Genomic DNA, 24427 nt, shown 5'->3' with positions numbered 1-24427 from the left:
TCTTTCTCTCTCTCTCGCACACACACACACACACTCTTTTTCCCGAGATCCATATATTTATAACCACATCTTAAACTTATGGTGGTGCGATAGGTGGCACTGCCTCCTTGTGATTGCTCCCTGATGGAAAAAATGCAAAATGTAAAAAATATTCAGTCTCTAATTTGTATTCATGGCTACAAAACCAATGCTTGATTTCCAAAATGTGGTAAACCATACATTGCTAACAACCTTCCTCAAATATGCTTTTTACACAGCATAAAGTGAATATAAACTGCTTTCTTAGCACCACAAAACATATTTTTTTAGGTCTCGCCTAGGCAGCATTAGGGTTAGTAATGCTCATTAAGAAAACATTTATGGTTGTGGTTGAAGCAAAATCAGCTAATAATTTTAAGGATGTTGGATCACCAGCATGTGTCAGATAGCTAAGTTAACAGAAAATACAGAACATGAGTAGATAAACTGGTGGAATAATTTTTGGTTATAAATGGAACGTCGACAGATGAGGCAAGGATGAAAAAGCATGTACCAATGACTGGTAACAACAAGCATTTGCAATGCAATATGTCTCACATTTACGCGAGTTTAAGCTATTAGCATTGTAAATGACAATGCGTTTTATTTATATTTCAAAAAACAAAACATAAATAAAACGCCTTTTTATTTACAATGCCATTAGCTCATGCTCAGGTAAATGCGAGACCTGTTGCATTGCAAATGCTTGTTAATGCTGGTTGAGGTAATGGGGTGGGTCGCCACTGGGATGGTGCCAGTGCGCAGGGCCCTCGCTCCAGGTTATGTTCAACTAACTGCATTGGGGGCAAGTTGATGTGCATACATGGGAGTGGTGGTACTAGACCCCACCCCCCCTGCGGGAGGGGTGGAGATGTTATGCAATGTCACAAAGTAATTCCAACAGCTTATGTATATTTGTAAATTGGTGCATGGTATTGAGTAGGGTGTGTGTTTAATAAATGTACTCTTACTTTTATAAAGCAAAGTACAGACTGGACAATCAATTATTGAGTGTTATTTGTGTGCACCAGCAAATGGCGATTACTAGCCCACACCACCTCCCTTGAGTAAGCCTCAGACTGCTCTGCAACGCTACCCTCTGAGAGTCAGGCGCTACAATTGGGTGTTTGGTTCCCAGTGAAGGACAAATGTAGTCATGTTATTTGTGCAGGCCTCACAGATGCTGCCTCGTTTTCCAACATAGTCAGAGGCGTTTTTAATGTGAAATGAAAACTATATGATATTAAAATGAAAATGTGACGGTGATTGGGGTGGTTAGTGTCCCCTACCGTCTAGTGAATGGTCGACATGTTTCTGCCCAAGCGGCCCAATTGGGTCCATGGCATTCATCAGGACCTAGAGATGAGAAAAGGGGCTCCGTTCTTACCAAATGTTGGTAAGATGTTACCACTGTGTGAGTGTGGCGTTGGTCACACTTCACCGTTTTATAGCTGCTTCCAAAGGTGAAGCCTAAAATAAAAATATGGGAAATAATGATTAATGTAACTCGCTGGGTCATTTGTACCTGTAAGAAAAAAGGAAGAAAGACAATGCATGCATTGATTTCTAAGCGTGAAAAATGGTGTGTACGTGACTTGGTGGCACTCTAATTGTGTACACTTGTGTGAAACTTTAAAGATGGTGGCAGGCGGCGCTGCGGCCAGTCTTACCCTAGTTAAATGGACAACTTGTCCCATGGGTGAAGGGGCCGGAGGGAATCCACAGTTTTTGTCTCCTCTGTAAAAGAAAACATAGAAAAACCACACTTCATAAAAGCGTTTTGGTTTGAGAGAAATCTCCCAAAGCGAACTAAGTAGTGATCCATTCAATTCTCATGGGGTAAATGGGCATACACACAAGTACAAATAACCACACACTCCCTGGTCTTTCAGTTCAAGCACACTCTTACTATGACATGTGATGGATGCATCCCGAATCCTATACGTCCGCTCCCGGTCCTCCCGAATGTAGAAATGGCAGGGAGCGGGCGTAGTCTATATAGGTGGATCGCGGATGCTTAATTGAAGTAATTAGCGATAAGCGTTAACATGTGCGCGTTTCCCGGTGTCCCGGAGAATCACCGCCTGGAGAAAAGATGTCGGTTGTAGGCGTGTATAATTCTTGAAGATACGAGCCTTATTCGTGGAAAGTCGAGTGGGCGTTTCCAGCGAAGGGTCGATGCCGACAAGCCCGAACAGGCGACGGTGTGCCAGGAGATGGTAATCGAAGGGGGAGGTTTCATTGGTTGCGAAGTATGTGGACTTCTTACGCCTTGTCTCATTGGTTGCAGTGAGGCAGGGGGAGTTGGCCCAAATGACGGGATCAAATGGAAAAAACTTGTTTGAGGCTGTGTTGTTGGCATAGGGACAGAGACTGTTGTTAGTGCCCTCTGGAGCGTGTGCGGTGATAGCGTTATGTGTAGAGCATTGCGTACGTAGCTTGCCCTGGTTGCAATTCGGCAGGGGCGGTGGCTCAAATGATGAGATCACAAAGTAATATCAATGCATGCTGGAGCGTGGCTGGTTGGCATGGAGACAGAGATTGTAGCGATAGCATGCTGGAGCGGGCGTCATGGTAAATGCTCCGAACATTTGGGGGGGAAAAAAGCGGTGCGTACAAGTAGCGATGAGCCGCTTAATAAAGGCAAACTCTTTTTTATCATATAAATGCATATATAAGCACATGCATACTCAAACATCCGCAACTTTCCTCTGTGCGACATATGACGTCACGGACTAAACTTCATTTGTGAACCAGCTGGAGGTGTGGATGGTAGTGTGGTCACTGTAGCTAGTATGGTAAAACGTAGCTGTACTACATTTCTAAGAGGTGGCACGGGGCTGGTCATGTGTGCGCCGAGCGTCTGTGATCTACTAGACACTGCAGCATGGTGGCGCACGGGGAGAGGTTTAATCGTGATGTGTTAAGTGTAGAAAGGGGCATCTGAGGCTTGTTTGATACGGACCACTATGGTGTTGGTGGCAATAGTATCTATTCTTTTGTGTGTGCGCCCAGACCATGCTTGCCACGTGAGTCTGGGTAAAAAATAGATCATGGTCAAGGGATGGTAAATTTCAAGTACATTGTTCCTTTTTTATCGTGTTAGCTGTAGCCAGGGGATGTAATCATTGAGGCCCTTCTCATGGGAACGGAGGCGGTAGACCCATCGTTGCTCTCTAAAATGTAGTGCTCTGGTGAGGTCAGATTTGCCTTTTTTCATGACCTCAAGTATAGTCCAGCTAAGGTCTGTTTCTGTATGGTTTTTTTCTGAAAAATGTCGAGTCAACTTGGTGTTGGTTTTTTTACACCTGATCGTGCTTCGATGTTCATTGATGCGGGTTCTTATCTTCCTAGTTGTCATTCCCACATACTGGAGCGTGCAAGGGCATGTTAGAAGATACACAACGTTCTCCGTGTTGCAATTACTGAATGTTCTGAGTTGCCAGGATTTGCCTGTGCCTATGTCTACCTCTTTGATGTTCTTGGTGAGGTTGCATGAGTTGCACGCACCACAGGCGAAGTGACCCTCTACACGTGGTTGGTCCCAGAGCCTAGGTTGTTCAGTGTCCTCCTTTGTGGTCATCTGGGCATGTACCAGCTCGTCCCGTAGGTTTCTGTTGCGTTTGAACGCAAAAAGGGGGGTTTCCCATTGTTTCCTGGCGCTGTTTAGTATATGCCATCTCTTTTTGATCATTTTTTTAATTGAATTGGATGCTGGTGTAAATGTGGTAACACAAACTGGTCTATTTGTTTTTACTTGCTCAACAAGAGTCTTTAGAAGTAACCAAAATCCATTGAACAAATAGACCACTTAGTTATTTTTCCTCTGCCCCACTACTCTTGCAGTCGAAGATTCTGGGATACTTGTTGCCCAAACACAGTAGACCTCTTTAAACTTGAGCGTACTCTTCCATTCCTCACCGCTCGCTCTCCTATTTCTTGCCGCGTGCCACGCCTCCTGGGCAGCCATTTTGGTGCACCTGGCGCGCGTTTACCGATGACGCAGTGCGTCAGTGCGTAACATGCGTTTTGTAGGGCCTGAGATGTGATTATGGAGGGCAGTCAGTCCGGCATGTAGTGTGTCCCAATCGCAAGCCTGGCTGATAGGTGTTAGCCTTCTGGCTGCCGGCACCTCTCAGTGTAACATAGTGCCCCCCCAAAAGTGCACGTGGAGACCGCTTCAGAAAGTGCACAGTGCAGTGAAATTAGTAGCAATGACAGGAATCCGTTCAATCACAGTGACACATGTACAGTGGCGCATGGGGTCTCGCCAGCGCCATGGTAGACAGTCTCATATGATGGCATGGAAGAACGTACACGAACACCATGCATGCACACAACTAAAAAGAGCGGGTGTCAGGAGTCTAGGGGTACGCAGTACTCATCTACAGCACGACCCAGGGGTACATCACGATATGTCTACAGCAGGCACCCGGGCCTTTCCTGCTCCATCAGGGACAGGCCCATCTGTAGAGTATATGTTATCACACAGGGTTAAAGCATTAGAAGGGGTACACCGTGACATGTCTCCCTGCATCAGACCCGTTGAGCAGGGGCGTAGCTTGGTCAGTAAAACTGGGGGGGAGAGGGTGTTTCTTGCATAGGTGAGACCTACTGGCTTTGCCAATGCTTGTTGTTCTGTTCTAACACCTGTGGGGTGATGTGGGTAAACCCTCTTCTTTGTTGATAACGCTTCAGTCCCAGGGCACCTTACGGTTTGTGATCCTTCCACTACTTGACAATTCACAAAATATGTTCAGTTATGGGTTTGGCTGTCACACGATCCAGATGTACTGACATTATGAAAAATGTTGTTCTTGGAAAGATCTATCATGGACAGCAGATGTTGAGCTGATTGTACAGATGTTCCAAGTAAGTAGCCCCAGGTGGTCATTGCAACCATTGATAACAAGCATTGGCATAGCCAATAGATCTCGCTTTTGGGACCTTCTAAGTATTTAGTTATGCAGCACAATATCCTTGGTGCAACCACATCAACTGTTGCATGGCTAAACACTTATAAGGTACCAAAGGTGAGACCTATTGGCTATGCCAATGCGTGGTGTGGTTTTGTGTGTGGTTGTGGTTGTGGGTCCGGTGGTGGTTGTGGGTGTGGATGTGTGGGTGTGGTTGTGTGGGTGGTTGTTTGTGTGTGTGTGTGTGTGTGTGTGTGTGTGGTTGTGGTTGTGTGTGTGGATGTGTGGTTGTGTGTGTGGTTGTGTGTGGTTGTGGGTGTTTGTGGATGTGTGGTTGTGTGTGTGGTTGTGTGTGTGGTTGTGGTTGTGTGTGTGTGTGTGTGGTTGTGTGTGTATGTGGTTGTGGGTGTGTGTGTGGTTGTGCATGTGGTTGCGATTGTGTGTGTGGTTGTGGTTGTGTGTGTGACAGTAATACTAAAAGCATATCAAAATAAAGGAACACAAACATCGAGTTTGTGGAAAGAGAAAGCACATTGTAAGTCAAACGGGCGCAGCAAAGCATTAACACAACAACATGTTTTTGATGTTTGATGTTCTTTGAACGAGAACATCAAAGGGGCGCCGCGAAAGTGATCGCGGGCAAAAGTGAAAGTGATCGCGGGCGCTTAATGAGCATGATGAGGTTTGCCATATGGTGCCTCTGTTCCTAAGGGCGCGCCCACGCACATGCACTGCAGCGGTAGGCTGGCCATGGTAGCATTTTTTGAGCCCTCACTAAAAGTCTGGCCAGACCAGCGCATGCGCTGGGTCAGGCGAGACCTAAAAACCGCCACAGGCGGCTGCCAATGACCACATTAAAGCAACGCTTCTGAGTGGACCGTGTCATTACATTTTCACACAGCGGCCATGTTGGGTGTGAGAAACACCCAGGAAGCACTCCCAGGATGCACTGTTTTTGTGGACATCTTCAGCCCATTCAGATGCTGCACTCCAGGTTACCAACACCTGGGCGGAGCCAAGGCCCCCCTCAGCAGTGCTTTTAAAACTCCTCCTCTGTTGATCACATAAGGCATGGGCATTGATGCGTTGCCAAGCCAGACCTAATGAATAACAGGAAAGCTCCCCCTAAGACCAGAAATCCAGCGGTCAGGCCCTGGGCCACTGACACTGAGTGGAAAAACACCGGAACAAACGATCAGGGGCGCAGAGAAGCAGGGCGGGGGTTATATTTCACTTTTTAATGAACAGCTCTTGTTATCTGTGCCGAGATTACCCCATGGCCTCTGTTTACACACAGCTGGGCCAGGGCTGCGGCTGCTCCCACACAGCTGGAGGAGACGGGGCTGGGGGAGAAGAAGAGAGGGGACCGAAGGGTGGGGGGCAACATGCAGGAGGAAGAAGAGGGGGCAGGGAGATAAGAGGCAGGTGTGCAGAGTGCACTGGCAGGGGGTGCAAGTGTCTCTATGGGAGAGATGTAACCTCCTGGGGGGAGACAGGCTGCAGGGGACAGGGTGCTGTGGCCCCAGAGGCATCAGGGATTTGAAGAGAGGGGGGAGGACAGCACGAGGCCATGAGTGGGGGAGGAGGTCGCAAGATGGAGGGCAAGTGGCTGTGGAGGTCGGGTGGATGAGAGAAAGAAAGAGACACACAGAAGCAGAGCCTGGAAATGAGACCCCACACACTGAAGAAGGGGTGAGAGGCAGAAGAGAGGGTGGGGGTCACGGGGTGAGAGGCTAGAGACGAGGGATCAATCCAGCTCCTTCAGACTTCAGGGAGCTCTCCCCTCCAGGAACATTCCTCCCCTCCAAAGGGTTCTTCATCCCTACTGTCTGCGATGCAGTGCTTGTGGCTCAGTGGGCTAAAGCACCCACTGCAGGGACCTGTGTTGGACCTCATGGTCACAGGTTCAAATCCCTGCGGGTCCACTCAGCCTTTCATCTTTCTAAGTCTGATAAAATGAGTATCATTGAGTTGGGTAACAATACACATCTATTATTTAGTGCCAACATTACAAATAGGCGTTATGTTATATTATAATGGGCCTGCCCTCCAACCCCCCCTGACTCCGCCCGCCTTTCAGACACTCCAAGCTCGAGAAGGATGGAGGCGGGCGACTGGGGCGAGCAGGGGACGAGGGGCTTGAAGTGAGGGCGCTGGGGTCAAAAAGAGGGGGACCAGAGTTTGAGAGTGAGTGGGGTGCGGCAGTCTGAAGGCTGCAGGAGAACACAGCGAGACATCCTGGACTAGGAAATGAGACATCTGAGAGAGGTTTAAGACTGGAGTGAGTGTGCAGAAGAAAGACGGCAAACTAAGACAAAATATTATGAAGGAAAAGTGGACGAGAAGAGACGAAGAGAAGAAAAAAAAAAAGAACATATTCTGATAGGAGATCGAGTGAGAGAGTCAGGATGGGATAAAGCGAGAGGTAGAGGAGGAGAAGGGACCGGAGGGCAGAATGAGGAGACATAAGTGGAGAATAAAGAAAAAACCTGAAAACGAACTCCTGCCACATCGAATTCTCTTGAGCGGCTCCCGTATAACCCATAGACCCATGGAATATAACGCACCACAGAGGTGCACAGACCACGCGTAGCCACAAGCCGTGCGGAGTGTGAGGAGCCATCGACCCCAAGCATCCTCGGGGACAAGTGACGTGTGTGTGTCAGACAAGGTGGGAGCAGCAGCCGACCCGCACGAGGGCCTGCGTGACAGAACTGCTGTGCAATGACCGAGCACGACCTGTAGCTAAATCAGTATAGGAACAACACATTCATTAGCCGTATTTGACAGCATTTATCTGGAAAATAAATTGGCAAATAGTACATATTAATGCACAATATGGCCCAGCAACAGGGCACGCTTTGATGCAATTTAAATAACATTTCAACAGGGAAACGGGATATTTTAGAGGAAATATTTCAAAAATAGTGACAACTGAATGTTAGGGCACAGAATGATCACAGGCGGGTGGGGGGGGGGGGGTCATGGAAGGTGGGGGCCCCTTTACAATGCCCACTTTGCCAGCCTCTGGCCATCAATGTCAGGCATGAAAGGCCAGACGAGATATTAGGGCTCTGATCACACTCTCCTTCGAGGGGAGCTCCCCCAGTCTTCAGTCCTGGCTGGGATTCTCTCCTCCTTTCATTCCCTCCAGCTTCTCTTCTCCCTGTGAGGGCTCTGAACACTTCCCTTCTCCTTTCCACGGCTCTGAACCCTTCCCTTCTGCCTGTGAGGGTCTGAACCCTTCCCTTCTCCCTGTGAGAGCTCTGACCCCTCCCCTTCTCCCTGTGAGTGCTCCAAACACTTCCCTTCTCCCTGTGAGGGCTCCGAACCCTTCCCTTCTTTCTGTGAGGGCACTGAACCCTTCCCTTCTCCCTGTGAGGGCTCTGAACCCTTCCCTTCTCCCTGTGAGGGCACTGAACCCTTCCCTTCTCCCTGTGAGGGCTACAAACCCTTCCCTTCTCCCTGTGAGGGCTCTGAACACTTCCCTTCTCCCTTCGAGGGCTCTGAACACTTTCCTTCTCCCTTCGAGGGCTCTGAACACTTCCCTTCTCCCTGTGAGGGCACTGAACCCTTCCCTTCTCCCCGTGAGGGCTCTGAACACTTCCCTTCTCCCCGTGGGGGCTCTGAACCCTTCCCTTCTCCCTTCGAGGGCTCTGAACACTTCCCTTCTCCCTGTGAGGGCACTGAACCCTTCCCTTCACCCTGTGAGGGTTCTGAACCACTCCCTTCTCCCTGTGAGGGCTCTGCACCCTTCCCTTCTCCCTGTGAGGGCTCTGAACACTTTTTTTCTCTCCCTGTGAGGGCTCTGAACACTTCCCCTCCCCCTGTGAGGGCACTGAACCCTTCCCTTCTCCATGTGAGGGCTCTGAACACTTCCCTTCTCCCTGTGAGGGCTCTGAACCCTCTCCTTCTCCCTGTGAGGGCTCCAAACCCTTCCCCTCCCCTGAAGTCACCATCTTCACTCACAGCTAGAGGTGGGGGAGCCAAAAAACGCATGGGATATCATTCGAGCAACAAACAACATGTAAAAATAGGATAAAATCTCTTCAAAAACAGTTTTTTTAACCTGCGGAACCACTCACAGTTGTACCTCAGAGTATATGTCAACTTGTTAACATTTGTAGTTTTTAAGTATGAGCCAAGAAACATTCCCTCTCCGCCCTGAGACTGCGCCATTTGTGAACCAAAAGCCAAGTCGCTAGCCGTGTGTGCCTCCGCCGGGCCTGGACGCTCCTGGAGACAGAGCAGGGTTTCCCAGCTGAGGGCCAGGAGCTGACTTGTGGGGGGTCCGAGCAGGAGATAAAGATGCCTTTACATTCTGAGTTTATCTTTCCCATTCGCTGCTTCAAAGACAGAGGTCACGTATATTTCCCCTGATAACTTGCTGCCCAGGTGATTGAAGTTCACTTTTCTTTCTCAGGCTGCAAAGAGGGAGGAGTTTTTAAAGTGTATTGTGTGACAATCTTGCCGGAGTGCAGCAAAGTGTGATGTAACGCACCATAATGTACATACCTGTAAATGAACTGTAGTCATTCAGCAGTGAGAAAAGCAAAAATGAAGCACATTTTATCTGTAATTTGAAGTGTTTTGGATTTTGGAAACAGATTTTAAATGGAACAAAACAGTCAAGACACCCTACTTGGTGATGCACAAATGATACATATTCACGGAAACCCGATTCCCACGCGTCATCTTTTTTGCCCTTAGAGGGTTTTATTAGTAAACTGTATGTTTGCCGCAAAGATAGTGGCCACTTCAATAGGAAATATGCTGCCCGTAAATGATAGTGCGCTACCGCACCATGCTTTAGTAACATTCACAGATCCCCCGCCTCATGTCCCTCAAAGGTGGGCGGGTCGCCAAAGTTTGTCGTTCTAAAAAGTGGTCCGTGGTTGTAAAAAGTGTGGTGAGCACTGATGCAACGCTGTATTCTATTAACTTAAACGTGAGAGGATTTTTTTTACAGCCCATCCTGAGCCCGGGTATTTCAAGGTGCTCTGATCCCCGATAATGAAATAAAAGGAGGCCTGGTGAAATACAGTATTTGCGCATGATCACACAGTTTGGAGAAGTGGAGAAGCTGGGATTGATCCCCTGTTTTCTGGTTTCAAATTGTTTAGAATTCAGCCACTAGATGGGTTTCTCTTTCCCTCTTCAGTCTCACATCAAAGGTTAATGTTTAGGTCTCGCCTGAGCCAACACATGCGCTGCTTGGCCAGACATTTAGTGTGTGGGCTTTTAAAAGTTCGACCACACACTTTTGGATGGCATAGAGCATGCGGTTACACGCACAATGACGAGCAGAAGCACCATATGGCTTTCCTCTCTCATCATGGTGCACGCACATCGCACACCACTCACCAGCCTGCTTTTGCCGGTAGCCATTGCGTGCGCGCGCACCTCAATTAACTTTCGCGCATGCCTTGGTCCCCACTCTGCTCCTCACTCCTTTTGGCTTCACTCTGCCATTTGGCTTTCCTCGCGGCACCCCTCTGCCCCTCCCCCACCACAGAGCGCGTCTCACGAATGCGCGTCTTGTTTTTTACGGCTGTCTGCTTTTCATTTGGTTTTCTTCTCGTGACCCTGGGCTTGTTTTAGCTTTTTTCCGAGTCTTCCGTCTTCAGTGCATGTTCTAAGAGTGAATCTGGCGAACGCTGTGCATCACATGAGACCCCATACACCTTTGAAATTGAGTGATAGATTTGTTAAAGTAAAATAAGGCAAGACTTAACGTGTGGCTTTAGACTGAGCTTTTATCTTGGTACTATGATCTAAGACTCTGCGATGCATGGTTAATCCAGGTGTGGCTGCTTTTAATATGAAAAGAAATGTGAGCGCACAGACTGCAAACATGTATCCTATTACTTAGGCATGTACAACACGCAGAGCGCATCAGTTGTATTTGTACTGGGCTCATGCTAATGAGGTGTCTTGTTTTGTTAACCTCGCCCGCTGTTTCCCCAACCAATGTTTAGAATTAATGATCCGTCCCCAGGAAACATTTCATAAAAATAAAGATGGATCCAATTAGAAAGAGGAGCCTTGAAAGGTCCCTCTGAATCTACCATCCCTCGTGGATTTTACGGCGCAATTTTTGCTGCCTGCAGGCGCTTTCAAAATGCTTCGCTCGTTTTATGTCCTATCTGTTTAACAAAAGGGCAACGCCAGCCTAAATCTATATTGCACGTTTTATAGCGTACAGATGTTTTACACCCTTTAGTGCATTAACAGATTCATGAGTGCTTGGGAGAGTGGGGGAGTTTGGGGGGAATGGAGACCACTGGAACAACTGGCTTCTCACTGTTTAGAGCTTCAATCCTTTTCCACAACCTAAACCCATGCGGTGAGCTTCGATCTGTGCTGAAGGTCGTGTTGTGCCTGTTGATTTATGTGAGGGCGGGGGCTTCAGTAAAGAGGATGGAAAGACTGCGGCTGCAAGTATCTGCATCTGTTTTCTGGCCGCTATTTCAGGAATGCACTCCGTGCCTGCCTTGAGCCGACTCCGGCGGACGCCGCCGTTCTGTGCCTTTGGCTGTCTGACGTTTTCTACGGAGGGAGAGAGGGGGCTTTGGCCACGGTGTATTTTCCATACTCTGTTGTCACCGCCCAAGATTACAGAGCCACTCTCGCAAATCATCAACTCTACTAGGACTTTGCGCTTTGCCTTTACTTTGAGCAATTACTCTGCAGCGCAGCCGTTTTATTTGGAAGCAAAATACAACATACGAAAAGCAAAGCGCCTTGAGTTTCAAGAGAAGTTAACTTTTTAACCAATTGCTTGGATTGGGCATCTACCAACCTTAGCTTTTTTTCCTTCTCTGCACTTACCAGGTTGATGAATCTTGGATGCAAGCCAGTGTTTGTTTGCTACTCGAAATTCTGTCTGTGTGTATCAGAGTATACTTTGAACGTAGCGCCTTGAGACCCTCACGGGTATGTAGTGCGCTTTATAAATGCTATGATTGATTGATTGAACGTCATTTGGTTCAGTGGAGCTTGTGTCGCCCCGTGCACCACTCCAGAGCGCCGAAGGCCTCGGAGGATAGCTTGGCCTAAAACCAGCTTCTTTACTATGTCAAAAATGTCTGAATGAGGGGGTTCTCACTCAGTTAAACGAACCCCTAAGAAAAAACATATGTGCTGCTTATCACTTCCCCCTAAGCCGTTGATTAGTTTGTAGCCGATGTCGAAGATGAGGGGGGGTTTGCCTTTCCTGAAGGATTGCGGATTTGTCCTCGCCACTTTCCCTGTGACTGGGTTGCAGACAGTGGTCTCTACAAGCAGTCAGTGGCGTCACTAGGGGGCGTGGGGGGTGCGGACCTCACCGGGTGGCACCATGAGTTACCGCACTGGATGACACCAACCCTAGTGACGCCGCTGCAAGGAGTGGCGTAGGCTGATCGCTGCGCAGCGCTACCAGCGTTACTTCTAATTACTTTAGGCATCCCACCAGAATGCAAGCAAGTGGGATAGGACGGGACCTCTTTCGCTTTCTACCACAGCGCACCCATCACAGTAATTGGGGTGGGGTGGCAGGCTAGTGAGCAGAACAACTCAACAATGTATATTTCTGCCATGTAGATTAGGAACAGTACTTGCTCTCCCTCCTGCCCCATCTGTAACTCACTACTACGTAAGCCTTGTCTTGTAGGTGATCCAACTGACCTTAAAAAACAAGCATTGGCATAGCCAATAGGTCTCGCCTTTGGGACCTTAGAAGTGTTTAGCCATGCAACAGTTGATGTTGTTGCACCAAGGATATTGTGCTGGATAAATAAACACTTATAAGGTCCCAAAGGCGAGACCTATTGGCTATGCCAAGGCTTGTTTTTATTTCCTTCTCGGTGCACGAGGGTAGAGTGTGGGTGGCAGGCAGAAGCTACATGAAGGCTCGGCTTGGTTTGGGCTCGAGGGCTCAAGAGGACCTCGAGCTGAGGCAGAGCCGGGCATCAGGCTTCGGCTTTCAGTGTCTCACTTCTCCTCCCAAGCCCCTCCCCCCCACACTTCCTCCCTGCCTCAAAGCGCTCTGAAGCGGCCCCAGTAGGAACATCAGGACAGGGTGCGAACCGCTGAACACGAGGGAATGAGTGAGCGCCGTGACCCCAGGCAAAAGTGAGATCCCCACATGTGATGACCAGCTGCATGAAGGGCACATTTCAGAGGGAGCCCCTTCTCAGATGGGCTTAGGTCAGGTCGTGTGAACCAACTACGCTGACCCTGGTAGGTGGAACGCCGTTCTCCTCGTGTAACCGTGGCAGTCCCGCAACCCACCGAGCTACCTTGATGTGTTTTAAACGTTTCACATCCATGTTTCATGCCAATGCCAGCAGTGGGTGCATGAACCCAAGGACATCGGTCACTTCTGATCCCGAGCGTTTCCTGCCCGGCCTCCTCTCTACTGTCTTTGGCCTCCTTGTTAAAAGCCCCCCCCCCCAGGATTCCGAGGATAGGGGGCTCTGCTCTTGAATCAGAGGCCGCCGCAGCAGCAGGGACTGGATTTACAACTGCGGGGATTTCACAAAGCTGACCTCGCCGTCCTAAATCCTGTCACCCCCCCCCCCCCCCCCCCCCTCCGGAGTGATGTCACCCCAAGGTCTCCTGACATTACAAAGGGAGTGAACCCCACGCGAGATGCGGGCAGTGCCCTCCAAGGCGAGGCTGGCCGTGGCGTGAGCGCACCCACAAACAGGGAGTTAACTGGCGGCATTCACAGACTCCTCTCCTACCAAGCTCACAGCCTGGAAACGATATGAGGTTTACTCCAGTCAAGGGCAGGAGTACGTCCCACGCCAGAGGTGGGCAGTTTGCCTTCCAAAGGGGGTGGTTAGCGTAAGTTGACAGTGAGCTCAGCAGAGACGGCGAGTTTACTTTGTGGCGCTGACAGACTCCTCTCCAGACAAAATCACACCCTTGAAACGGTCTGACGTTTACTCCAGTCAAAGGCAGGAGTAAAACCCTTTCCGTGTTGGGAAGGAGGGCACGACCAGAGACGTTTTAAGGCATGGCAAAGTGGGCTGTGGCCCAGGGCACCAGCCTTTCAAGCGCCCCCTGATGGAGCCAGCTCTGTTCTGCAGAGAACCTTGCCCCGATGACCTTGAAAAATTCTTAAACAGATTGTACTAAATGCAATTTTCCTTTCATTTATTTTTAATGTGGGTGATGGATAAGAGTCTGCTACATATTACAGACATTTTGTAAATAAATATTATGCTTATGTTTCATGCAACATCCATAAAAAAGTTCTTTTAGATCAAAACAGAACCTCACATATGTGTCACAGAGATTATTTGCAGTAATATTAATGAGCTGCTGCTGTGTTACACTATTGAAAACACACATCACTGTCCCTGGACATTAAACGTGAACACATTTAGAATCTGGACGCGTGCGCCTGAAGAGGGCATGAAAGAGCTGAAACTCGATCATACATTCATAGCTGTCCTGAACAGGGGCCCCCAAAATACATTTGGCCCAGGGCCCCCAAAATCCTTAAGATGCCCCTGAGCACGACACCCCAAACTCTGTGGGGGTGTAAGGAAAGGGAATCTCCACAGGGGAGGAGGGAGAAGTAACGGGGGAGCGGAGGCATAATCTTGAAGCAAAGTAAAACATTTTAAAAAACACATTCCACAACGTGTAATTGTGCATTGCGTACAGTCGGGCACTGGAGCAGGACAGCGTCTCGGGAAAATGAGGGGCAAAGTGGGGTGGGGGGTAATTAATCTTTCCCAAAGTACCCCTGGAAAGCTGTACCCCTCCCAGTGGGTCTGTTTGTGGGGGGGACCCCTGGTGGCCCGCCTCACCTTCCGGCCTGTGGTCATCCCGTGGGCCTGGTCTTCACGGGAGCTGCAGGCGCCGCTCTCCTCTCCCCGACGATCCGGCATAGCGCCTCGAAGCTCTGCTCGTCACCCCTGCTTTTCAAGATCTTTCTTCTCCGCCCTTCTCTCATCCACTGTCCCGTCTTCTCTCTCTCCCTAAATTGTATTTTCCTACACTATTTTCTGCCTTCCCTCCTTTTTGTCCACTTCTTTTTCCCTCGCAGCTTCTCTTTTTCTCCCTCCTTTCCCCTTCTCTCCTTCTTTCCCTATTGCGTTACCTTCCTTCCCTTTCCCACTATCTGTTTTCCCCCCTCTTCCCCTTCTCCTTCTTTTCTACACACCTTTTCCGTCTCTCCCCTTCCCCTCTTTTCCTCTCTAATCTCTCTGCCCCACTTTTATTTTCTCTCCCCTTCCCCTCCCCCTCTTCCTCTTCTCTTTATTTCCTTTCTTCCCTTTCCCTTCTTTTGCCTCTTTCTTTTCCTTTTCACTCTCCTTCCTTCTCCATATTACCCACCCCTCTCCCCTCCTCTGCTCCCCCCTCCTCTCCACTTCTCCCTCTAGCCCTCCTTCTGCTGTTGGTCCTTTCCTTCTCTTCCTCTCCACCTCAGGCTCTGCCCCTCTAGTCTCTCCTCGCTCTGCCAGAAATCGATCTCCACCCACCCTTTAATACCCCGTGCCCCCACACACACCCTCACCCTTACTGCTCCCTGAGCGATGGAAGTCTTAGGGGCTGGATTAGTGGCAGCTGTCAATCACCTCTCGGACACGTCTCACTTAGTGGAGACTGGATCACGTTGAGGGGTGGGGGGGCTGGGGGGGGGTCTCTATGTATGGGTTTGTTTCACTCCAAGAGATTAGGCTAATGGCCTCTGCGGGGAGGGGTCTGACAGTTAAGGACGGTCTGACCTCTGACCTCGACAGAGGTCTTCGGGGCCAATGGGGCCAGCAGAATAGTTCCGTGGGGTCAGCGCCTGCTGCAGAGATCGGTTTGTAACCTGCAGGTCACCAGTTTGAATTTCGGTGAAGTCGACTCCGCCTTTTAGCCTGCCTGACGACGATAACTTCGAATTAGGTAATAAAACCGGCAATTACTTAAGAGGCAAATGGCAACCGAGTTTGTTGCAAGAGCTGTGGTCAATGACCTCCTTATTAGCAGCAATATTATAACTTTGCCCCCCTCCCTTTACACAGCCCCCGCCAAGGGCACCGCGAGTCCTCGCTCCCACACCCCGGCCTTACTTTTGCCCACCTGTGAAGTTTGGAGTGAGGGCGCCTACTAGAGGCTGAAACCGGCCTCCAAATCAAATCAAATTCAAATTTTATTTATTATGTTTTGGCTCTCAAAGAGGGCCACATAAACATGTACAGACAAAGCAACACAGTCATCACAAGTACAAGAATTATAAAAACATAGTATTCGGACCGTAATAGGTACACTGCAAGCCATCAGTCCCACAAGGCCGGGCCGGCACAATCTTCCAGAGAATTTAATAAATAGCTAAAAATCCTTTAAAAAAGTTAAAAACATAAGCACAGAACATTTCATTTGGTGGGCAATAAAGTGCATGAAGAAAATCTTGTAAAGTGACAATGCTGAGGCGAAGACAAATTACTTTAAGCCATCGCTTGCGCAAGCTACGTAACATAGGACAAATCAAAAGTACATGCATACAGTCCTGGTTATTTAATTTACATAGATTGCACAACGGTGAAGTGCCATGCCATTTAGACAGCAACACGTTAAGAGGGATTAAGTCATAACGTAATAAAAACCAAAACCTACGTATCCCGTGTGGCAGGTTCCACAGGGCGTATGGTTGGGGCTGTTTCAACCTATAGGAGGAGATCAGCGGCTCCACATTCCTTTTATCTCCAACTGTTTTTTTGTCAGATAGAAAACAATACTCCCACGAAGCCTCCCTGAGGACCTGCTTTAACTGCGTGGGAGAATAGGAGAAGAGAGCGCTTTCATCCAGTCTAAGGATTTTCACAGCCCTTCTAAAATTACTAACAAGTTTAGAGAACTCCTTAAAATTGCCCAAAAGTTCATTTTTGAGTAAGACTCGCAGGGTTCCTTCTCTCGCTCTGGCTAAGCTGGCTACCCATCTTATTAAGGCGCACAGCCCCTGAACCCAGGCACTCCTGAGTCCGAAATCTAGCCTGCAGGCAGCCAGTGAACAGGCATTGTTAAGATTCGAGAGGGATCTTAGGAGTTTTCCCTCAGTCTTGTGGCAAAAGTCCCAATATTTTATCTCAATTATTTCTATACCATACAAGATGGTTGCGGGGATTTTAGCTCTAAATACTTCTAGAAGGCTAGAAAAATGTCTTTTCCCCGTTGCCAGGTAGAGGGACTTTAACCCATTGCCTTGGGCAAGAGCTTTGCGGGAGCAATGCTCTATATGAGAATGCTCGCTCATATTGACCGAGAATATTTTCCCTAAAAAGGTATAACAAGTTACGACCTCCAATCTAAGCCCTCCGATAGCCCAACCAAAATTTGTCGATCGGCATTTCTTCCTACCAGCAATACACATCACTTTACTTTTATTAATATTAATCTTCATATGATGCTCCCCAGCAAAGTCCTGAAGAGCCTGAAGCCGATTAGCCAGACCCACGGGAGTTAAGTCAAGCAATAACACATCATCGGCATACATCAGACAGGCTATTGGCACCCCTCCTATCAACGGTGCGATCCCCTCACTATGGGACACAGCTGCAGGGAGGTCAGTTGTGTATAGGGAAAACAACAGGGGCGCCAATAAGCAGCCCTGTTTAAGGCCATTCTGAGATGGTATTTTGGCCGACAGCCCCCTTTCGCCCCCCATTAAGACCCTGCACCAGGTCTCAGTGTGCAGAGCCCGCACCAATTCCAGCAGGGGAGTAGGGACACCCATCCTCGCCAATTTTCTCCACAGCGTTCCCCGATCTACTTTATCGAACGCTGTGGAGAAATCAATGAAGGCGGCGTATACAACACCCCCTCTCACCTGGACATATTTATCAGTAATAACCTGAAGGGCAGTCAGGTTGTCCAGAGTGCCATGTTCCCTTCGGAAGCCAGTCTGTTCCAACGGCAAGATGTTGCGCTCCTCGACCCAATCAGAAAGAGATCTCAGGAGGCATTTCGCAAAGACCTTTCCGATGGAGTCGAGGAGCGCAATCATGCGATAGTTACTGGGACTGTCCCTTGCTCCCTTTTTGAAGATAGGGACCAGAATGCCTCCTCTCCACGATGCAGGGACACGTTTAGAAAGGTGGCATGCCCTAAACAGGGGGTACAAGATTTTACTCCAGGTTGAAGGGTCTTGTTTTAGGACCGTCATCGGAAGCTCATCCGGTCCCATAGCCCCAGAGGATCGCATATTTTTTATAGCCAACTCGATTTCCTTCTCAGAGGGAAAGAAAACCGAGTCATCAGGGGCAGCATACATGAAGTTATCCACACCTGTGGTCCCATTCCCTGCATATAATTCTCGGATATGAGAGGACCATAGATCTTCTGGTATAGCTGTGGGAGTAGGGGAGTGGCGAGTACCACATCCTTTCCCAATTATTGCCCAAAAATCTTTAATGTTGCCATAAGCAGCAGATTCCCTTAATTTAATCCATACTTCATCCTCCCTGTCCCTTTTAATTTTTAGCTTAAGTCTGCTTCTCTTTCTTTTTAACCTAGCGATATCTTTCCCACGTTCCAGTACCCTTTCGACGTACTGTGCACGGATTAGTTTGTTTAATTCCCTATTCAGATTACGGAGAGTTAGAGAAACTACCTCTCCTTTTTTCCTAGGGGGGACAGGCCTCCAAGTGTGAGTACCGGCCTCCTGGGGCTCCAGCCTCCTGGGGAATTGCCCGCTTGCCCGGCTGGCCAGTCCGGCCTTGTCTATGGAGTATTGTGGCCAGCTCAGATTCCCTTACCTGGAGTATTATGAGCTGCAATCGAGGCTTCATTTAAAGTATTGTTTTAATTTCTGAAGGCCACTTCTGAAGTGTTTTGTCCACATCTGGAGGCCTCATCGTGAGCATTGTGTCCAGTTCTGGAGGCCAGATCTGAAGTTATGTACAGATGTGGTGAACACATATATAGTGTTGTGACCAGTTCAGGATCCTTCACTGGGAGTACTTAGAGTACTTAGCGTATTGTGACCCGTTCAGAATCCCTCACCGGGAGTACTTAGAGTATTGTGACCAGTTCAGAATCCCTCACCGGGAGTACTTAGAGTATTGTGACCAGTTCAGTATCCCTCCCTGGGAGTACTTAGAGTATTGTGACCAGTTCAGAATCCCTCACTGGGAGTACTTAGCGTGTTGTGACCAGTTCAGAATCCCTCACTGGGAGTACTTAGCGTGTTGTGACCAGTTCAGAGTCCCTCACTGGGAGTACTTAGCGTATTGTGACCAGTTCAGAATCCCTCACCGGGAGTGCTTAGAGTATTGTGACCAGTTCAGAATCCCTCACTGGGAATACTTAGAGTACTTAGCGTATTGTGACCAGTTCAGAATCCCTCACCGGGAGTACTTAGAGTATTGTGACCAGTTCAGAATCCCTCACTGGGAGTACTTAGAGTATTGTGACCAGTTTTAAATCCCTCACTGGGAGTACTTAGCGTATTGTGACCAGTTCAGAGTCCCTCACTGGGAGTACTTAGAGTATTGTGACCAGTTTTAAATCCCTCACTGGGAGTACTTAGCGTATTGTGACCAGTTCAGAGTCCCTCACTGGGAGTACTTAGCGTATTGTGACCAGTTCAGAATCCCTCACCGGGAGTACTTAGCGTGTTGTGACCAGTTCAGAATCCCTAACTGGGAGTACTTAAAGTATTGTGACCAGTTCAGAATCCCTCACTGGGAGTACTTAGAGTTTTGTGACCAGTTCAGAATCCCTCACCAGGAGTACTTACAGGACTTAGAGTATTGTGACTAGTTCAGAATTTCTCAGTGGGAGTACTTAGAATATTGTGACCAGTTCAGAATCCCTCACCGGGAGTACTTAGCGTGTTGTGACCAGTTCAGAATCCCTCCCTGGGAGTACTTAGCGTGTTGTGACCAGTTCAGAATCCCTCACCGGGAGTACTTAGAGTACTTAGAGTATTGTGACAGTTCAGAATCCCTCACCGGGAGTACTTAGAGTATTGTGACCAGTTCAGAATCCCTCACCGGGAGTACTTAGAGTATTGTGACCAGTTCAGAATCCCTCACTGGGAATACTTAGAGTACTTAGCGTATTGTGACCAGTTCAGAATCCCTCACTGGGAATACTTAGAGTATTGTGACCAGTTTAAAATCCCTCACTGGGAGTACTTAGCGTATTGCGACCAGTTCAGAGTCCCTCACTGGGAGTACTTAGCGTATTGTGACCAGTTCAGAATCCCTCACCGGGAGTACTTAGAGTATTGTGACCAGTTCAGAATCCCTCACTGGGAGTACTTAGAGTACTTAGAGTATTGTGACAGTTCAGAATCCCTCACTGGGAGTACTTAGCGTATTGTGACCAGTTCAGTATCCCTCACTGGGAGTACTTAGCGTATTGTGACCAGTTCAGGATCCCTCACTGGGAGTACTTAGCGTGTTGTGACCAGTTCAGAATCCCTCACTGGGAGTACTTAGAGTATTTTGACCAGTTTATAATCCCTCACCAGGAGTACTTAGAGTATTGTGACCAGTTCAGAATCCCTCACTGGGAGTACTTAGAGGACTTAGAGTATTGTGACCAGTTCAGAATCCCTCACCGGGAGTACTTAGCGTGTTGTGACCAGTTCAGAATCCCTCACTGGGAATACTTAAATTACTTAGCGTATTGTGACCAGTTCAGAATCCCTCACTGGGAGTACTTAGAGTATTGTGACCAGTTCAGAATCCCTCACTGGGAGTACTTAGCGTGTTGTGACCAGTTCAGAATCCCTCCCTGGGAGTACTTAGCGTATTGTGACCAGTTTAGAATCCCTCACCGGGAGTACTTAGCGTGTTGTGACCAGTTCAGAATCCCTCACCGGGAGTACTTGGAGTATTGTGACCAGTTCTGGAGGATTCACATAGAGTATTGTTTTATGTTCTGGAGGCCACGCTTGAAGTGTTTTGTCCACTTCTGGAGGCCCCATCAAGAGTATGGTGACCAGTTTAGAATCACACACTTGGAATGTTGTGTCCACTTCTACAGACCACATCTTAAGTATTGTATTTAGTTCTGTAGGCTTGACATATTGTGCCCAGCGTTGAAGGGTTGATTTTGAGTATTGTGTCCACTTCTGGAGGCCACATTTTGAAAACTGTGATCAGCTTAGATGCCGTCACTTGGAGAGTTGTGTCTACTTCTACAGACCACATCTGGAGTATTGTGTTCAGTTCTGTAGACTTGACATATTGTGTCAGGTACTTGAGGGTTGGTATTGAGAATTGTATCCAGTTCTGGAGGCCACATTTGACGTGCTGTCCGCATCTGGCGAACACATATATAGTATTGTTACCAGTTCTGGTGGATTCGTACAGAGTATTGTCTCAGGTTCTGAAGGTTTAACATAGAGTATTATTTTAAACAACATTGATTGTGAGTTATTTCCATGTACCAGGGAATTTCTATTTACAGCATAGGTTAAATACTGAATGTGTGTCTTTCAGCACATGTGGTAAATACCGCACATACCGCATCCGATAAATAGCACATGCACCAACAATCAGGAAGTGCCCATTTTCTGGCTTTGAAAGTTCCTGGTTTAAGTAAATGGATCCCTAGAGAACAGACACAGCCAGAGTAACTCACAAAAGGACCTGTGGGAACCCCAAAAGTACATCAACCGCTCCTTATTGTGTGGAAATGTGCGGGCGTTTAATTTGTGTGGACACTGTGAGAAGTTGGCCTGGCATCTGCTGTCCACTAGTTACAGTGGCACCTTGCACCAGTCCAAACAACCCTTATTGATGATAGGTTTAAAGACAACCTTTATTGAAAGCTATCCTAGTGGTAGCTATGGAGACCAGCCTTCAGGCTAAGTCTTGGAGTGTAAGGCAGCTTGGTTTACCAGATTATAACCTCTTGAATTACTAAATGAAAGGAGAACCACACAAGTTATATCTAAAATATATGTATTTATTTCTAAATACTCACTACTAATCTCTTTATGAGATTAGAATCCAAGATACACAATAATACAGTCATAAAACAACAGTAAATAGCACAATATACAAAGGGCCTCGGGCGGGGGGGGGGGAGGGACCAAACCATAGATTAAGAAAGTGGTATAAGAACCACGACTTGACTAGACACAGTGCCTAGAGCACGTAGAATCGCTGGGACCCCAAAGAACCACCCAAGGTAGTGACACAGGAGACCCACAGCGGATGCGTGCAGTGTGAGAACACAGCCGCGAGCCCTGTACTATTCTATGGGAAATTTTGCGGTTGGAATTTTAGAAGTTAAGGACACTTAGGAGAGGACTTTGAGCAAATCCCTTTGGACTTAGGGGGTTCTAGGGCCAGCACCCATGGGAGCATTGTAGTACTCGAGTTACCTCACCCAGGGAAGTCGGGTGCATAGGTGTCAAATGGTGTCGGGAATCGTCGTTGATTTCAATGGCGATCTGCTGCAAAGTGCTGCTGCCAGAATGGAGAAAAGTATGTGATAAGGTGTGATCCAAGCCTGGATCGAAGATCAGAAGAACCTGAAAGCAGAGGGGACAGAGTCTGGGGGCACGATAGACCAATGCCCACCGATGTCGGGTGTTTCAGGTGCGAAGAGGTGAAGCTTGACTCTGCAGCCACGAGGACCAGGAGGCATCGACGACAACCAGGAGCTGGATTAGATCTGTCCCACAAAGGATGTCGAGTGCTGCGGTGCCGGTGCCCGGATGGGACCCAACAAGCCTTGGCAACAGCAACCCACGCAGAAAGAGAAAAGATGCTTCGGTGCGGATCAGCAAGGTCTTGGGGACTCCCCAAGCAATGGAGAGTCAGGGCACATCTGGAGCAACCAGGTAAGCCCAATTAAAGTTAAAGTTGCCTTCACAGGGACCCACCAGTCGACAGACCAGGAATCGCGAAGGGACCTCAAGAGAAAACACAAAGGGCCAGCTCACGGAACACTTGTGGAGTGTAGGCAGGCAATCTTCGGTGCAAATGCTACTCGGGGTCAGGGCTGCAAGTAACCCAAAGCTCAGCTGCTGGAGTCGTTGGAAAGCTGATGCTTCTGCAAAGTGACGCAGTGTCCAGGGGTTCGGGTTGCATGGTCCCCACGAGGGATATGGGTCTCAGACTTGCTGTGGGCACTGATCGACCTCTAAGACCACGGAAACCCACCTCCTGTGTTGCAACCTTTTTCGGAGTCCGGCGGGAGCTTCGGCGATGCAAGCCGGTCAGCTGCGTCTTTGGTGCCTGCCTTGCAGGAGAGTAACTCCTTTACTCCAAGGGAGATTCTTCAGTCATCCATTTCAATGTAGATCGTCAAAGTTCCAGGATTCAGTATAAGAGTTTTGTCCAGGTGTAATCTAAAGTCCTGTAGCCAGGGGTTCCTATCTTATACCCAAGGAAGGGGTGGGACAAACTCTAGGGACCCACTTATGGGAGGGTCAGGAAAGAGGGGTGGCTACACCCATTTCCTTTGTCCAGTTTCACGCCAGAACAGGGGCTGGTAGCCCCTGCAACCGGTTTGAGCTGGACTATGCACAGGGACATCAAATGTGTCCCCAGTGCAGACTTCAAAGCACTCTTGGAGTGCACCCACCCAGCCTCAATACACTAAAGCCTGTCTCACAGGAAACCTATTGTCCAGGCCTCCCCTGCCGGAGTTTCGTCCAGCAGCAGGAGGGCAGACTCGTGTCTGTGGCTGGCAGCATCCATTTTGTGATGCCAGGGCTCTGTTAGCTGGTACCGGGTATACCGGTGCTGTCATGACTCTCCCTCTAGAATGGTGGGATCATACTTCCACACCAGTTACTGGTGTGGGGGTATGATTCCAAGGTGTTTGACACCAAACACAACCTGTTCCCTTGCAGCCATCGCAAAGTTAGCATTACCATTTGGTTATAATGCACTTAAGAGTATATGGTTTGGCTGCATCACAAACAATCCCGGAATAAAGGTTCCGAAGGCTGCACCGGGGTTCTGCTCATGCATGGGCACCCGCTCACATAAAACCTAGCACCCTGCCTTCAGGATTAGTAAGGCCTGCCATAGGGGTGACTGATAGGTTTATATGTGCAGTGATATGGAGAGATATAGTGAACCTATAGCTCAGTAAGGGGTGCATGGACCACCTTACCCAGGCTGCAGTAGCAGTCCTGTGGTGGAATTTTGGAAGGCTTCCCAGGGATGGCATAATACATGCTGCAGCTCCTGGTAGGCCTCTGTGGTACCCATGCCCTGGGTACATAGTATACCATATACTAGGGACTTATAAGGGTACCCCAGAATCCAATCTGGAGTGTACCTAAGGTACTGGTAATCAATTCAGAGAGGAAGCAGCTAGGCTGGGGTCCTGGTTAGCAGGGCCCAGCCAGACTAAAGTCGAAAAACAGTGAAACATCAGCAAACAGTGGGGGTGACTATAAGAAGCAGATCCTACTCTCCTACAGACACAGCACCTAAAAACAAGACAAACACATTGTACTGCCATCCTCTGATGTCATTCAGTCATCAAAAGCAGAAACCTGCCAGACCCTTCAATGATGGATCCTGGCC

At 48.6% G+C, this 24427-nt stretch overlaps 1 protein-coding gene across 1 annotated transcript in view; it reads right to left on the bottom strand.

The window, feature by feature from the left end:
* The window catches only part of LOC146783000 (transcription factor HES-7.1-B-like), a 92345-nt gene extending 77303 nt beyond the window's left edge, over window positions 1-15042 (bottom strand). The window contains exon 1 of the mRNA XM_085637460.1: window positions 14741-15042. Coding sequence (XP_085493586.1) covers window positions 14741-14821 — 81 coding nt within the window. The 5' untranslated portion in view covers window positions 14822-15042. The remainder of the gene's footprint in view (window positions 1-14740) is intronic.
* Window positions 15043-24427: the final 9385 nt, after the last annotated feature.

The sequence above is a fragment of the Triturus cristatus genome, chromosome 12, assembly GCF_964204655.1.
Source record: "Triturus cristatus chromosome 12, aTriCri1.1, whole genome shotgun sequence".
NCBI lineage: Eukaryota > Metazoa > Chordata > Amphibia > Caudata > Salamandridae > Triturus > Triturus cristatus.
Note: the sequence above shows the minus strand (reverse complement) of the source record. Positions and strands in the feature narration are given on the sequence as shown.